Here is a 17166-nt window from a genome sequence, read left to right on the forward strand (position 1 = left end):
TGTTAATGAAGTGAATTCCTTTGGTTATTTATTTTAAACAAATTTACCAATTCTTTCTCGAATGGTTGCTTGATGGTTTGAGCTATATCTACATGTATACACCCGAAAATATTACATTTTTTATCATATAAAACTATCAAAAACAGTGACTCCAATAAACAGGTTATATTGGTTATTTTGGCAAAAACAATTACCAAAATAGCTGGCGATCAATTTTCTGCAAATCAACTAATCTATTCTTTCTGTGAGCTCTATATAAATCCGCCAAATAAATGTCATCTTTAAGTTTCTCCAGCGAGAAGTCTAAGTAAGTATTCATCAAACATTATAACTGTTTTGAAGTTTGTGTTGTTGATCATATTATCGAGTGGGTATACAGTTCTCATTTTGTTAACAATTACTACACATTTCTTACAAAATGTTTGATCTGAAAGCGGCAATTACTTAGCAAATTAAGATTTAAATAAACATATAATAAATTTGCAAAATGCAATGCACAGTTTATGATTGTCAGCGGCAAAGATAAGTGGTGAAGAACATTTTTGGCTTGTAATAAAAAAAAAAAAAACACTGGTTGGCACCCTGAGTAACATTTCAGTTGTTTCCAGTTCAACCACCCTCTAAACTTTGTTTAATGAAATCATTTTCAAAGCCCAAAGAGGTAAAAATGATCCTATAATTCCACCCAAAAAAGCAAAGATTCGTTTTTTCATCTTACTACGCTCATTAATGATCTCACAGCCTCTTTATTTATTATTATTGATTTATTGTGTGAGGGATTTGACCCCTAGGTTGGGAACAAAGGTGCAGAACAAACTACCTTCGATACTTTAAGTACACTTTCCTGATAATACATTTACACAAGGCAGATTTTGAATGAAGGACTTTTACTAGTAACTAAGTATTTTTTTCATGATTGTGTTGTGCTTTTACTTAAGTAAAGGATTTGAGTACTTCTTTCACTACTTCTGCCCTTTCAGCAGATGAATCTAAAGCCACTATGTGGAGGATATAGGAATTTTGGACTTTGGTGCCATCCGGTGGACACAGTGGCCTCTCCGACCCGGAGATACAGAATGAAAATCAGTGCATGGACAACCCCAAATTTTACCAGGATTCTCTCATTTTTAAGTTATTTAATTTGAAAAAATATATAATAATACATAGTGGCTTTAAAGGTGAGTGAGTTGCAAAAGTTATAGGACTTTGCACACGCTAGAGGAGCTTCAAAGGGGTTAAGGACTCTATACTACAGGCTAATAGTTCTAGCTACAGTTTCAGCAGATGGTGCTGTAGTACCTTTTACTTTGCTCAGAAGTCTTTCCTTACTGGGATTGAGGCAGTGAAGCTCTGTGGGCGTTTGGAGGAGTTTACAATACAGGAATATGATCGTCAACATGCAAATACAATGCGATGTGCGTAGCGGTTCTACCTCCATTGGACTCCTGTCCCTGCAGGCCCTCAGCGTTCATTACATGGACCTGAGTGACCAGCTGAGGGTAGCCACACATCCCCGTCCAACATGTCTGAGGAGGATCGTCCAGAGTCAGCTCTCTGGGAACGAAAGAGCGTACGTGATTGTTATAAAACTGTTAAAGCTAACCAGCTTCATTAGTCCGAGTTAGACAAATCAAGCTGTTATGATACGAAATTCCCTCTTTGTGTTACAATCCCTTCACTGTCTATAAAGCACTTCATGTAAAAGTTAAAAAACTTACCTTGCAGTTTAACTGGCTCAGAGGCAGCCTCTCTATATTTTATTGCCTATTAGCTTTATTTTTATTGTTCAGATGCAACCTACAAGCCTATCTGTCAGACTTAAAGCGCTAAAAATAAGCTATAAAATAGGGCTTCACAATATATAATTTTGGCATCAATATTGCCATGTGCGCAATAATTATATCGCAGGATGTGTGATGTCGGCAAATTCACTAAAAAACACTTGATACGGAGGGGAACGCCCATGATTCTCATCTGTGATTATTAATCCAGTGTTTCCCATTAATTATCTACACGCTGCATACACACTTTCATAATGAACTGTGCATATTTTTACACTTCTAAACATGTGGGGACCCCGTCTCATTTCCATGCTTCGTGGGTTTATCTTTTTTGGTGTGTCATCACCATTTATATCTATACAACCAATGTGTTCATTATTTAATTGTTTACTAGGGCACACATTGTTAACCTGGCCTCTTAATTTTAATCTCAAAGTGCACAAGACTGATAGTATTTAAGTTTAAGATGTACAAAATGTATCTTCTGAAACATATATCACAATTTCAGTAATTTACAATATTGTGCAGCTCACACAATTCAACACAGCATTGAGTCGAAGCGTGCTTAACTCCAGTTCCATACAGAGTGTGCAAACAGCAGGTGGACCCACAGCTTGTGAACCTGTCTGGACGTAGTTTTGGTTCAAAGTAGATCCAGGACGTTCAAAAAGTTACACTATGTGTTCAGTGTGAATATATCAGATTTACTTGCAGTCTGAAGGCACATCAGTGAAGACGCGGAGCAGGAAGTCGCCCTGCTGCCCGGGGTCAAAGGTTGTGGGAATGATGACGTAGCGACCCTCCTTCAGCTCCTTCCTGAGGAAGACGCAGCGCGAGTTGATGTAGATGGAGCCCGCTACTTTCTGCTGGGCTGAGTGCATACGGTACTTACGATTTAGCTCCACCTGCAGGAGAAGATGATATTTTAGCAGAAATTCTTTCATGTGAGGTATTCATTAGTCTATAAACTAATCAGGTTTGTGGAGACTTCTTAGTATTTGTGCATGTGTGCGTTTCTACCCGGTGAATATCAAAGCCTATGGCGAGGTTTTCCCCTTTGCCCTCTTTGGGTGTGGCTCTCTTCTCCTTCTGCTGTAAGCAGATCAGCACCTCGTCCTCAATCTTCTTCACATCAAACACATACTGGGGAAAAAAAGAGGACAACACGATATTACACTCCAACACTTCTTTCACACATCTCTCTATGACACGACGACAAACACTACCTCCACTAACCTGAGGGTTCTGCAGGAAGGTGGCCTTGTGATTGATGCAGCCTCCTGACCGGTTGCGGAGGGGGTCTTGTCGGTGGACCCAGGAGCCCCTCATCACCTCCTCCTCCCAGGTTTTGTGGATGCTCAGGTAGGAGGTGTTGATGAGGCGGCACAGGATAAGGTCAGTGAAGTACTGGCAGAAGTCATCGAACGTCATCCTGCAGGAGGGCAGGAAAAGGAGAGGAGAGAAGAGACCAGAGAGAGTGGATACCGACAAGAAGGAAAAAGCTTGAAAGAAGAAGACCTTTAAGGTTCAAAAATAGAGGAAATGAAATGAAATCAGGAACAAAGAAAAGGGTTACGTGTTAAAGGGAAAATGGGATTTCTAGCACTGACAAGGAATGAGATTATATGTTGATCGATATGGGCTTTTGAAAAACACAAGCCTTTATTGATACATAAGTTCAGGTAATTACTGTTGTTTATAACTACAATTGTGCTGTTTCAATGCCCCACGATATTTGCTGCAGTGGAAAGGAAAAGGTTTACAATTACTGAAAGCAGCCTCTCACACTCTACATCAATACAATGTATAATTTAAAAAGCAACAGCCTTCAGGGACTAGTAGAGGGGGAGGGAAAAGTTCATGCCGATGGAGAGCTTAATTAATTTGGGTGTGTGGCGTATGGATGATTTATGCGTACACACAAGTTTGGACGGCATTAGTTTAAATAAGTTTAAACCAAGCCGGCACCGCCTTAATGACTGGGTCAAACAAAACAACTAGGGAACAACAGAAAAAGTTTTAGTAGATTTATGCTTCTCACCAGAACTCGCCGTCGTCCTGCACGGTGACGCCGAGCTTCTCTCTCTCGCTCTTGCTCACCTTGTTCCACTCCTCCGAACTGCAGTGAGGCATGAGAGCAAACACACACATGAAGAACAGCATCAATCTCACAAGCTCACAAGAGAACAAACAGTAACTTTTTATATTAAGGTCCTTGTCATAAACCTTGGTAAATAGATAATAAGGCCTTTATAAGTCCTTATAAGATGCTTTTTAACATTAGTATGTGTTAATAAGTCTATATAAGAGTTAATAATAGCAACATGAAAACATTTATTGTTAAATGATAAGAGATTGATAAGCTCTTTTTAAGAAACTCTTAAATAACAACAGTTTATAGACTGCTTAAAAACATAAAAACAAATTAATGAGTTTCTAATAATGTTTATAATGGCATTATAAACACATTTATTGAGTGTAACTAAGCCATTATTAAGACCTTAATAAGACACTGTTGTCACTTTAGATCTGGTAGCTGCAAAAAGCATCGTTAACAGCTAATAAATGCATTATAAGTATGTATTAATCTTAAAAAAGCAACAAAAAAAGATGATCAATAGTTCTACAGTAACATAATAGGTAATACCAATCATAAGAAACTCATTAGGCTTTTATTAAGGCTGTTAAGCAGTCTATAGACTGTTAAAAAGTTCTTATACGTGCTTATAAATGTGTTTATGATGCTATTGTTTACACTTATATAGTCTTATTAACACATAATCATGTTAATAGCATCTAATAAGCACTTTACACAGCCTTAATACCTTAATATCTATTTACTAACGCTTATTACAAGGACCTGACTATTAAGCATTACCCGATATTAATATATTTGAATAGTGGGACATTCACCTGTGAATCTTTTAATAATCATAATGATTGTGAAACTGACCAGTTAATGTATCAAGTTCAGATATATAGATGATGTATGATTCCACCCCTCAAGGGCCCGATTATGTTGAAGAGTCAGTTGAATGTGTGAATCATACCTAAACATCAAGGTCCATTCTGTATTCACTGCTCAGGGGAAACACAGGCTTTTTTCACTGGATGCATTAGCTCTGTGTTTATGTCTCTGTTTATGATTCACTGACAAGCGTCCACGTCTCAACAGTCTGTCAGACTCCATTTACAGTAACAGGTTATTTTTTTTGTTTTTTTTATCAAACCATGAATAAATTATTAAGCGAGAGCGAGCGAGTGATTGAGAAAGAAGAGAGATGACTCACGTCTCTTTAATAACATCTTTCTCTCTTTCGGGGCCTTATCAATAATTCAGACTCCATTATGATCCGGGCTTTACTACCTCCCTGTTTGTTTCACAGAGTCTAGGAGCTTACAATTCAAAGACAGAGGGATGTGGAGGGAGCAACTTCTATATCTCAGCATTACCTGTTGCCCTACGAAGTTTAGGTCCAATGCAGCATGTAAAACTGGAATGAAACACTCTTTTTCAGGGAGAAATTACAGCTACTTGAATGGCCACTTGTGGAAACAAGTCCTTTTGATTCACCTGTACATTTGAATTGAAGGTTTAGTCAGTAAAATTGTCTGATCTTCGAGGGTCCCGGGTAAGATGATATCTGAGCTGCACTTCACTGTTTGATGTTTTTCAGAACAGAACAATTCATTCATCTTTGCTCTGTGACCCATTACCTTGATTGCGTCTCCATTTTTCATTGTCTACATGACATCATGCAGCTTTTCTTGGTTACGTTGCGGGAATTTTATATGAGCTTTGTCTTTGTTCAGTAGTCATTAGTTGTTTGCTTATTCATCACCTGCAATCTCTTAGAGACCAGTGTGTCAAATTTGAGAGAGCACTCTGACATTTTCTAAATGTACTTAGTGAAATTGGTTGAAGTGGTAAAGGTCATAACAAGGTCAAGTATGCAAGGACGAATAGATTGACTATGTTTACGTGCACACTTAAATTCCACTATTCAACTAAAAAGCATATTCTGTTTGGATATCATTCCAAATGTAGCGTTTTCCGTTTAGATATGTGGGGTTTGTCATTATTGTTCTGGCTTTAGGAGCATTCTTCAGACATGTATAAACACATTCGGTATACGCGTCTCACTTTTTTACCATTTTACCAGCATTTTGCCTATTTTTGGTTTGTTAAAAGAAATCTCGAAGAAAACAATCATGCAAATCTTGCAGGACGATGACAACAAGATTACATGATAACATACGGGACCAAAATGACATGGAAATTTAAATTTTAAATATTTAAAGGACGTAAGAGGTATGACACAGGGGCATTTTACGTTAATGGGATTATGCACGGCTGCATGTGAACGTGAATAATAGTGGAATATTAATTTTCAGAAGCCACGTATACAGCTTAGCAGGAATATTTTCTTTTTTCGGAATAAGTGCAAAAAATATATTATTTTCGACATGCAAACATGGTCAGTGTTTTTGTTGCTCTGGAAATGTCGGACTCCCCTACATCAAAGCGCAAAGTTAGGACGGATAGATAAAGAAGGCCAAATGAGACCAGATAAGGTGTGATGAGCTGCAGTACTTTCTCCATGCCTGTAGGCGGCAGTGTAGTGATTTACCTGTCGCTCCAGGGGCCGCTCCACTCCTTTTCTCCCCAGGGGTTCCTCATGCGGATCATTTGCAGCTTTTCGGATTTGAAAAAGGCCAGCAGTCCGTGACCTAGCCTCACTTTCCGTACATCCGTCACTGCGTAGGCGTGACCTTTGACCAGGCCACAGTCCAGCCGTGCCTCCATGTCCTCTATCGTGGTCGCCTGGGAAACAGGAAAATGGAGAGATTTTAGTGGTTGGAAAAAGATGATTTTGTGGATCTCTAAAAAATATGTAAAAGAAGGAGGCTGGCACAGTTTCCTGGGAAATTACAAACAGGTAGGTGTTTGGTAAAAGGCACAAAGGGAGGCTGTTGCAGTTTTTTAATGGAAACTGCACAATAAGCTCGGCTTTTGTGTTTGTCAGGGAAACAGATTGTTGTTCCTTTATTACAAATTGTAGAGACATGACAGGAAACCAAAGAGCAAGAAGCAACAACGGTTCCCAGCCAGACTCAAGAAGAGGACGTTCACAGCATATTAACTCCTAAACAATGGAGGTTCAAAATGTTGCTAATATTTTTGCAGATGTTACATTAAACCTTGTCAGATATTACAGTTTTATTGTAAAGTGGGTCTTGTTTTTTTAGTTTTAGTCATTATTTCTATCAGTTGTGATATAATGTTATACAGTAAAGCAGCTGATGAGATCTGGGGATTAGGCACAAGGAACTGAAGCAGTCAGATGATTCAACATGTTGTAACAATGCAACAATTTAGCCAGATTATCATAACCACTTTATTTGGAAGTGCAAGATGCTGCAGCAATCAATAAATCAAAACTGAGCGCCTAATAAATACAGTGGGAAAAAAACAAGACAAATAGTTGTTATGCTTTATGTTGTTCTGAATAACTTGATTGTCCAAATGGAAGCTGTGAGAACAAATACTGATCTCCAGTTTGAGTTCACTGCTCAGTTCTCTGGGAGTCAAGGTGGCCGAACGATCTGTGTACACCTAGATCTTAATAAATTACACTTTGGTGCTCATTGTTTCCGTAAAATGAGCTTAACGACTGAACTGCAGAGAATCAAACCAATCTAACGCACTGAAGCATGTCCATATTGACAAAATGTTTGGATCGAACCACTTTGCGCGTTTCCTATTTACAAAGCCAGGGCCACTAGCGGACAGCCAGCGGACCAAATTCGCTAAATTCAACCAAAGGTGTACTCAATTAAAACCACTGACTGCATCGTTAATTCACGACTGTTTTGTTCCCCTTTAACTGTCCAAGAAAGATGAAAATGAAATGAGAATAACTTTAGAACCGATTCCTCAATCGATAAATCAGCACCCCACAGTAGCCTCAGTACATGGGCTCCCACAGGATAGCCGTAGACACACATAACACATAAACAATTTATGATTTATAACAACAAAGGGTATATGGTGGTAAATGCATTGTTGTATAGTACTTCTTATATTGTCTGAGCTCTCATTACTCTTGAACTATAGACTCTCCAGTATCGAAACTCATGCATATAAAAGAGCCATATGATTTAAAAAGTGAACTGTGTGTGATTCTGAATCACAATAAGGGGTTGTGAAGTAGTTGTTGCTGGAGCAGCACTTCAGGGAATAAGATTGGCATGAGACAGAGAGGAGAAAGGGTCAAACAGGGAAATTCATAAGACTAAGCACTAGTTTTCTTAACAAGTATACACTCTGCAGGCAAGTCAAGAATCTCTTTGCCCTAAAATCCCTTTTTAAGCATTAGTTATGACTGACACTTGAATATTGTACTAAAGAACAGTTTTCTATAAATTAAAGTGAATTTTGTATTTTATTTACAGAAATACAGTCCTTCATGCTGACAGCTCCTAGTTCTCTTGGTTGATCAAAACAATCAATATTGGTCATTTTCAGAAATGAGCTGATTGTCTTCTTTCTAGAAAATGCCACCCCCCTTTTTCAACCGTTCTCCTTGGTTGTGCTTCCCTGTGAGAACTACCTACCTGTACCAGCACCCAGGCTTTGTGCAAATATTTTTGAAAGGGAAAAAGCCTGCACAATATCATCAGAAATGACAATTCAGAATCGCTATTCATTTGTGTGCACCTCACGTAATCTCAAGCAAATTACTGCACAGCTTTGAAGAGCCTTCTGAAAAGTTGCAGAAAGAATTTATGCAGAGATTTGGCTCTAAAGAGGGCTGCTATCTTTGCCGCGAGACACAGACAGAGAGTGTCTTCACAAAGTCAACACACAGACAGTGTTTCACCCCTGGATTTTTAAAATCTCGGCAAAAAATGCTTTAATTATTAAAGAGCTCTTGGGCACGAGGGGGGGGGGCAGCTTTGGTGCTGGATTAGACCGTTTTTAAGAGAACAGGTGCTGAAAATGCTGCTAAAAATGCCAAGTGTGGAATGGTTGAGACAGACATTAATGTTTCCTCAGGATGAATATTCATCTAACGCCATCATCAGGTCGAAGCTTAACTTATTCGATACTTTAGTTTGTGACCAAACAGCTGCAAAACTAATGACATTCCCATGAGCCTCAGCTTTACTTTGTGTTTGTGAGCTTACTAGCAAATATTAGCATTCAGCTCAAAGCACCACTGTAACTAATCACAGCCTCACAAAGCCCCAGTAGAAGTGTTGTGCGTACTCCAAAAAGTGCAAAGTGCAATGCTTTGGTTACTGCCATGCAGCTCTAAGCTCACCCTGATGGAACAGCTGATGAGACCGTCTCTGTTGTGGACTTTGAGAACTCTTTCAAACAGCTGGTTTCGGGCCACCTCATCTGTCGCCATCTGACCCTCCAGCAGGTCCACGGGCTCCGAAACACCACCCGTGAAATCCACCAGCGCGTCGGCCGTGTTTCCTCCGTCCAAAGCCTCGTAGCAGCCATAAACCCTGCGAGGAAGAGGAGGAGGAAAGTGGGGTAATGTTTATAGGAGCGGATAAATCAATTGAGAAAAATAAATAAATCAACAATTATTTTGATAATCGATTCATTGTTTAAGTAATTTGCTGGTTGTCATGATCTGTTCTTGTCTGGAGAAGCTTTTCTCAGTGTAATATCACTGTAAACTGAATACCTTTGGGAAGACAAATTAAGACATCTGAAGACATTATGGTTGTCACGGTTTCCTTTCTAAATCGAAAATCGATCGAAACAAACTTTCAATTTTAACCTTTGAAATCAAATGCAGGATTCAGGGTTTCTTCCAGTATTTATTTTTTTTCTTTCGCACCCGACTACTAGAGCGGATCTGAAGAAAATAAATGACAGCACTTCAAAGACGACACAGCGTAGGTAACCGGGAGGCTGAGTCGGAGATGACTGAACATCAACAGACCTGGAAAATCCTCAAGCTTCCCTGAAGTCACAGGTGTAGCAGCATTTTGCCTCCCTGTGAGTTGTGTAAACAATACATACTAGACGTCATATGGGAAACTTCTAGGCGTCTTCTTATGTTCTCAGCCATTGTAAATAAAATAGATGTGGTGGATTTTTGCAGGTGAGGAAACTAAAGCCGTTGTTTGTGAAGTATACTTATTCTTTAACAGTCTGTTCCCAAATGGAGTGGTTGAATAATTCATTGTTATTACATTTTAAATAAATTATTTAAATTAGACCGAATGGCCTTGGCATGGTGCATTCCCTAAAAATGTGGCGGTTGTATCAAACTTGTAGACGTGTAGCCTTTTAAAGAGGAAGTTGAAAATGGAAACTATAGTTGTCAGGGCATAAAACCAGCTATAAAAGTATTTATCTTTATGGATCGTGATTCTATATAGTTTAACAATGGAAAAGCCATCACTTCTGAGACAATTTTTCTAAAATTAAATTAAATCAAACCATGTATTTGGAGAATTGCAACACCCCTGGAAGATGTCACCATGGATTCGGGGAAAGTTGAATGGACATTTTTGACTATTTTCAAATACTTTATAGACAAAATGATGATGATCAATGATCAGTTGAATGTTAAATAATCTTCAGTTGTGGCCTTAATGTATATTTACATAATATTTAAGTCCTCTAGTCTATTTTGCCTTTGTATGTGGACTTTGTTTAAGCATGAGACCATTTAATTTAGAGAGATTATGAACGGTGTTTTAAAAAAATCTAATAATTACTTTTCAGGCATTTTGTAAAACACTATCTGTATATTTGTTGGCACTCATACTAACTTGGCGTAGGCCTTCTCCACCATGGCGCTCCAGAACTCGTTGCTGTCGTTGGAGTGGCAGTAGACCAGCTGGTTGTCCACTGTCGGTAGCCGGTCGTCAATCACCACATCCACCCACTCACCAAAGCGCCAGAAGCGGAAGTGGAAAATCCCGGCATACGATTCTGGCTTCTCTGTATCCCACTCCTGCTCCTTCCAGTCGGGAATGACCTGGAGGGTGGCGATGGGGAGGGGAGGAAGGGGATGGAGGAGGAGGAGGAAGAAGAAGAGCAGAGGGCAGGTAAGCCAAACAAACCGGTGGGCCATGGAGCATAAATAATGTCAAGGTGGAGTGGGCTGCCAGACTGAGACAGCGTACCCTCATGTCTGCTGATGCATTTAGGATTAGGGAGCAGATTTATCACCCTGGCTCTCTTAGTCATAAATCCAGCTGTAATAGGACATGGGTGAGAGGTAATAACTGCAGTGTGTGTGTGTGTGTGTGTTTCAGCTGCCTGCGTTTGCTGTGGTCCAATGAAACCTGCATAACCCAGCCTCCATTTTGCAAGAGGTATACATCATACAACACATTCACATAAAATCTTAAAACAAACACAGGTAACAGAAATGGACCAATCGCTGGAAGAGTTTAAATAAAACAAAACACATAGCAGTATAAACCATTCTGTGCAGACAACTGGAGACAAATAATATATGGCTGAACACATGACAATACTCTTTTATTTATGTTTAAAAATAGGCGAGACTGATTTAAAATCTCTGACTGAAATGAGTTAGGTTTGTATTCCAGTCATGTCGTGGGATATGAAATGTCCTGCTGTGCCAGTAGCAGTTTGCCAGCCCTGCCATTTGATTGGTCCTTGACAAACACACACACATGAAGTGCGAGCAGAGATGCCGCTGTGGTCAAGTGATCCAGGTGAAGTGAAGGATAATTGAGTTGACTGTAAATGCGCTTGTTACTGTACGTGCAATAAAATATTTGCGAGTAAAAAGCCAATACATCAACAACAAGCACGGACATGCAAACCAAAGTGAAACCTAATTCAATCGGCTCTGTCTGCAGTCTCAGCCACTGCCGTTACGTTTACACAAGCACAGCACGCACAATCGGAAAAAAACTCTTTTTTTTGTAAACTTCTCTGCTGGCTGAGACAAAGGATACAGGAGACAGAGGACAAAGGGGGGCAGAGGACAGAAGAATGACTGTTCATCAATCTTTATAAACTTCTCTCACAAATGTGATTTATTATATTGACATTCAAGATTAGTTTCCAGTAAGATATGAATAACTTTATATTGTGACTTTGTTGTTTAAACATAACTGTTGCTACTCTAGAAACAATATTAAGTCTAATCTAAATTATAAATACCTTTTAATTCTGTTTAGAATTGATTTGTTTTAAAAATTCTACAAATGTTTTTAAAAGCAATGATTTATTCATGAATATAAACAGAGTATTGATTGAAGAGTAGCTCCTAGTTGTACTTAAATCTTAAAAATACCTATCCATACCTTTAGGCCACCGTAGTTCTCCAACATGCTTGTAAAGGGAGGGGATGAGCTGAGGGGTATTTAGTTGGTTGCAACCTGCCACAAACCACTAGATGCCACTAAAACTTACACACTGTTCCTTTAAGTTGTTAATAAGTTCATTTTTTTAATAGTTATTTATTTATTATGGCCCTTTCCTTTGTTGTTCTTCTTGTAGTTGTTTTACTTTTTAACAGTTAGGTTGACAAACATTATTTTAATTTTCAACTTGGCTTCAACAGGCTTGATTTTGCCACAATACATCAGCTATTGTTGCTTTTGCAGCCAACAGGTAGTGCACAGTGGGTTCATCAGAGCCTTTTTCTTTTAAAACAGCTGCCCGTTGCTGCTGGAAACACACTAATTATTTTTCTGCATTATGTCGTGTTGCTTTGCCCATGTTCCCACTGTGACTCAGTGTCATAACAGAACCCCCAACATAGAGGCGACCTGCGAAAGGACGCCTGTAAAAAAAACAAAAAACTCTACCAGTACGAATATGGCATCCAATAAAAAACGGCAAATGATGCAGTGAGCGACCTCACGTGTGAATTAAGTGACAGTGTTCCAGCGGGTGTGCTTGGAGATGTCAAGGTGCGCTCACTGAACAGCAGTTCCTGTCATACCTCTCTACAGGAGGTGACACTCTGCTGATGGAGAGAATCTGGCCTCTCTGGAGGACCGGCTCTGTGAGGCAGCAACAGCTCCTTTAAAAGGAGGAGGAGGAGGAGGAGGAGGAGGAGGGGGGGAGAAGGAAAAAAACAAAGCACTGCACCACAGAAACCTCAGAGTCATTTTGTAATCCTTCGGGAGGCACTCTCTCCTGCACCCCCAGCTCGCTACTGCTTACTCTCTGACTCTGCACCGTGGATAGTGAGAGAGAGAAGCCTCCATCTATCTCAGCTACGATCTGGGCCAAGTGTCGCTATGCAGCAACTGCACTCTGGTAGGTAAGCGACCTGACGACTGACCGGAAACACGAGCAGAAGGCTCCTCGGCTTCCCCTGCTGTCTGTCGATAGGCAACCCGCGGGGAATAAGGAGGCTTTCCCCTCACCGCTTCCTCCTTCCCCTCACCTGACAGAGTCCTTGTGCCAACATTAAAGGGGCTACCTTACTCTTACAAAACAGATTTCATATTCACATTTAAATTGCCACTCATGCATACCTCCGGGAGTTTGGTAATATGTTACCTCAGGTCAGGTGTTAAAGACCTGTAGCCAAGTTAAAACACAAGACAAACTAAACTGGAACAAACACTGCCACGGCTCCCTGAGGGCAAACCATGTTCAAGGGTTACAAATGTCATTAGATCTTGTTGCCTAGCACCTTTGTTAATCTGTACTTCTGTGTAAAACCCGCCCTCTCCTATCGACGCCACAAAGACGTAAACACATGCATAAGAGTAACTGGAACGAAGGAGGAGGACAGACACCAAGTGAAGACGCTTAGTTTCGACATAGCTGCCAATCTAATCCAGCCTTGCAGTTGGTATCGACCTCTCAGCCTCCTGCGTTGTGCCGTCCAAGCATGTCTAAAGAGTTGGAGCTGCCCTTCCGGCCCGACAACAGTCTGTCGGAGGTGATGCGCCTGCGGGTTCAGTCTCTGCAGCAGCGAGGCCAGAAGAGGCAGGATGGCGAACGCCTGCTGCTGCCCAACGAGGCCGTGTACCGACTGGACTTCTCCGAACAGTCCCTTGGGTTCATGCGGTGGTCGGTGGGGCTGGCCCAGACGGGACGCCTCACCATCATGGCCATCTCTCAGCTCTGGACGCCCGACCTCACCCACCTGATGAAGCGGCAGCTGCTGGACCCCGCCGGGGTTTTCTGGAGGGCGCCGGGCGACGCCAGCGACGCACCGGTCCAGTGCTACGAGGCGGACGCGCACGAGCTTGGCGAGCGGATCGCAGAGTTCGCTAAGGTAAGGAAGGGGATGTACTTCCTGTTTGCGTTTGCAGACGGCTGCAGCCCTCACACTGTCGACTGCTCCATCACCTTCACAGTGGACTGTTGAGACTTCCACCTAAAAACTCTACTTGCGTGCCTGCAGTTGAGGAAGCAAAAGCTATTTTTTAGGTTAAATCTGCATTTTTTTTGTCTTGATGGCTCAATCTTGAGGGTCAGCAGAAGAAGAAGCCTTCAATATCACATCATCTGACAACCCGTAAGGACAATATGCCCTCCTCCTTTTGCAACCAAACTCATTTACATAAAACTTGCTTCTGTTTCTGAACTTGTTGACCTTTGTATCCTTGTATACTATGATGTTAAATATAGATAAATACAAATAAATACAATAAATCAAAAAGGTGTATCTGCATTTTCTTAACCAACGTCTGAACATTGTCATTTTCTGAGCTCGTGTTCAGCAAAAATGTTATTCACCCTCTGCTCCTCTTTGACAAACAGCCAGCCCTGACGGGTTTGGTAGAAATGAGTCCCTTGTGAGATAATGGATAGAGACAAGTGTGTACTTGTGTGTACGTGCTTGAGTATATTCCCCAGTGGACGTGGGAACAGGTTCCCGTTGCCTCATCCGTCTCCGTCTTGCATGGTGACCCTGACAAACAAGACAGAGGGGAGGCATGTGGATTTCATCTCTCAGCCTCCATGCTCCACTCTGCGACGGGCGGATGAAACACTAACTGTGACTGTGAATGAGAAGCCGCGTGTCAGATGAGGTGTGAGAGAGAAGAAAATAACTGAGATGTCAGGAGGTATTAGACTCGTTTGTCATCGGTAGAAAGCATGTAACTAACTTGCCACCTGAACCGTCAAACCATTCTCTGATGATCACAAAAAAAAAAACGAGTCTACCGCTGCACATTCTCAGGAGTCTGAATTAAATCAATCTTGCCTACAGCCTTGAATGCATAAATAGATTATCATTGAGTGACCTCATTGGTATGTGTCCTTTTGTCACTATTTGACAGGCATGAATTAGCCTTAACAAATGGACTAGCTTTGAGGGAAATTCGCCCTGAAGTCATCTTATTATTAAGTGATGATAAACAAATATACATTGACAACACAAACATATTCTTCCTTGTGTAATTACAAGGATCAAAGAAAGGCAAAATCAGGAATATTTGTTAGAGTATATTTGACGTAAACAAATATGCACTCACATCTAAACATATACTGCCTTGAGTACTTACAAATATCTAAAAAAGGCAAAATCAAAAGTTACAACAGCTCTAAATCCAAATGAGAGGCTCTTTTTTTTTTTGCAGGTAATTAACACCAACAAAAGCAATACAAAATAACAATGTTTTGAAGTAACAGCACTCAGGTCTCACTGGGGAACACGATCTGCTCCAGTGAGAGTTGGACCAACACTTGTTTTGCTTTCATAGGAAGGACCGTTTGTGGCCAACAACACGGGAGCCTCTGCACAAAGGCTGCTTTACCAAACACACTTCCACTATGGTTTAGATCTAACAAACTGGCTTCAGATAGGAAGTCTACCTTCCTCAGCTGTGGTCAAATTTCAAACAACAAACCAATAGCATACATAAAGGGTCTTAAGCTATAGAGCTGTGGGCCAGATCCAGCCTGCAGGAAAATTATATAAGGCACTAAAACATGTTTTTTTTCTCCTTTCGGATTACTCAACAGTCTTTTCAATTTAGTCTTTTCAACATTTCATTTTGTTAAAGAAGGCTGCATTGATTCAACATTTATTTGAAGAGGTTTGACAGTTTGGGAGATAATAATATTTGCTTTTAGGTGGAGAGTTAGACGAGAATATTGAAACCAACCTCATATCTTCCCATTAAATATACATTTAGCTTAGCATAAATACTGGAAACAGTGGGGAAACAGGTAGCCTTGCTCTGTCCAATAGGAACAAAATCCATCTACCAGTACTTGTTTGTTCAATCCGGATTAAAAAAGAGGAATAAAAACAATACTTTGCTTTTTATTATGGGGGGGTGATGGGCAGAGACTCAAGCATATACCTATGCCTGACTTAGAAGTAGTTTCCAGTCTTTGTGCTAAGCTAAGCTAACCAGCTGCAACCTTAGAATATAACAGCCCAGTGTCGAACTACTCCACTCTACAGTAGGAAGAGCCAACAGCACTCTGATTCACCAAAGTGCACCTGACAGTTGGTATCAAAATGTCTCTTTCTTAATCCAAAACAAAGGTCGAACTGTCTTGAAACTGACTGTTTCAAGACAGTCGGTGCGGTCTCTATGATCTCCGTCTCCCAGGAGATTCAGCCTTTCCTATTTTCTCTTGTTTCATTCTCCTAACTTTTGTGAATAATGGGATTCAGTTACGCTTCTTGTGTGTTTGTGTAGCTGTTCTCCTTTCCTGGTGTCCATGGTGAAGAGGAGGTCCCTATTCTTCATTATCTATATCTCTATATCTATAATTTTGTAATCCTGTTTGTATATACTGTAATTCTATTATGTTGGTCTATTATGTACCCACAACATCTATTGCAAGTCTGTCCGTTCAGCGCGAGGGATTCCTCCTCTGTTGCTCTTCCCGAGGTTTCTTCCATTTATTCCCATTAAAAAAGTTTTTCTGGGGAGTTTTCAGAAGGTGTCGTATTCTATTCCAGATTGTACAGCTTCTCAAGAAAATTTGTGATATTGAGCTTTATGAATTAAATTGACTTGACAGCCTTAAGCAGCATCGCAAGAAATCAAATGACAAGGAATGTATCCCCCAAAGAAAATAAAGTAAATTAAGCAGTAAACATGCTGCTCATTGGATATGGAGCTGGTGATTATGATTGTGTGCGTTTGTTCTATGAAACAAAGCTAGAGAAACAGAGTAAACAGAGGGAAAGATACTGTGCAAGCATACCCATATGTACACACTCTCTCTGAGCAGACTGTCACAATCCAGCGTTTCGCTACAACGAGCCGAGGCGTCTTGTTTCAAATCCCATTAAACCTCTGTAATCACTTTGTTTCCTCTGTCAAGATGGATGCCAACGATCATTTCACAATACTCCTGACAACTGAAACTCCAGAGCTACCTACAGTTCTAACTAGTTTTTTTATTAATATGACACCTTCACTTTTAGACGGA

General features: G+C 40.5%; 2 protein-coding genes across 2 annotated transcripts in view; one reads left to right on the top strand and one right to left on the bottom strand.

The window, feature by feature from the left end:
* Positions 1-17166, bottom strand: part of capn5b (calpain 5b) — a 30937-nt gene that overhangs the window by 1665 nt on the left and 12106 nt on the right. The window contains exons 3-10 of the mRNA XM_054626163.1: positions 10587-10795; positions 9110-9302; positions 6413-6606; positions 3823-3900; positions 3018-3213; positions 2802-2924; positions 2490-2686; positions 1433-1554 (exon numbers count right to left, since the gene is read on the bottom strand). Coding sequence (XP_054482138.1) covers positions 1433-1554; positions 2490-2686; positions 2802-2924; positions 3018-3213; positions 3823-3900; positions 6413-6606; positions 9110-9302; positions 10587-10795 — 1312 coding nt within the window. The remainder of the gene's footprint in view (positions 1-1432; positions 1555-2489; positions 2687-2801; positions 2925-3017; positions 3214-3822; positions 3901-6412; positions 6607-9109; positions 9303-10586; positions 10796-17166) is intronic.
* ompb (olfactory marker protein b) lies at positions 13649-14131 on the top strand. Its single transcript, XM_054625395.1, has one exon. The coding sequence runs from the start codon at positions 13649-13651 to the stop codon at positions 14129-14131; it is 483 nt and encodes a 160-aa protein (XP_054481370.1).

This window comes from Anoplopoma fimbria, chromosome 24, assembly GCF_027596085.1.
Source record: "Anoplopoma fimbria isolate UVic2021 breed Golden Eagle Sablefish chromosome 24, Afim_UVic_2022, whole genome shotgun sequence".
Taxonomy (NCBI): Eukaryota; Metazoa; Chordata; class Actinopteri; order Perciformes; family Anoplopomatidae; genus Anoplopoma; species Anoplopoma fimbria.

Bases quoted from the DNA above. Each gene is read 5' to 3' on its own strand.
- ompb (XM_054625395.1), top strand. From the start codon at position 13,649: ATGTCTAAAGAGTTGGAGCTGCCCTTCCGGCCCGACAACAGTCTGTCG.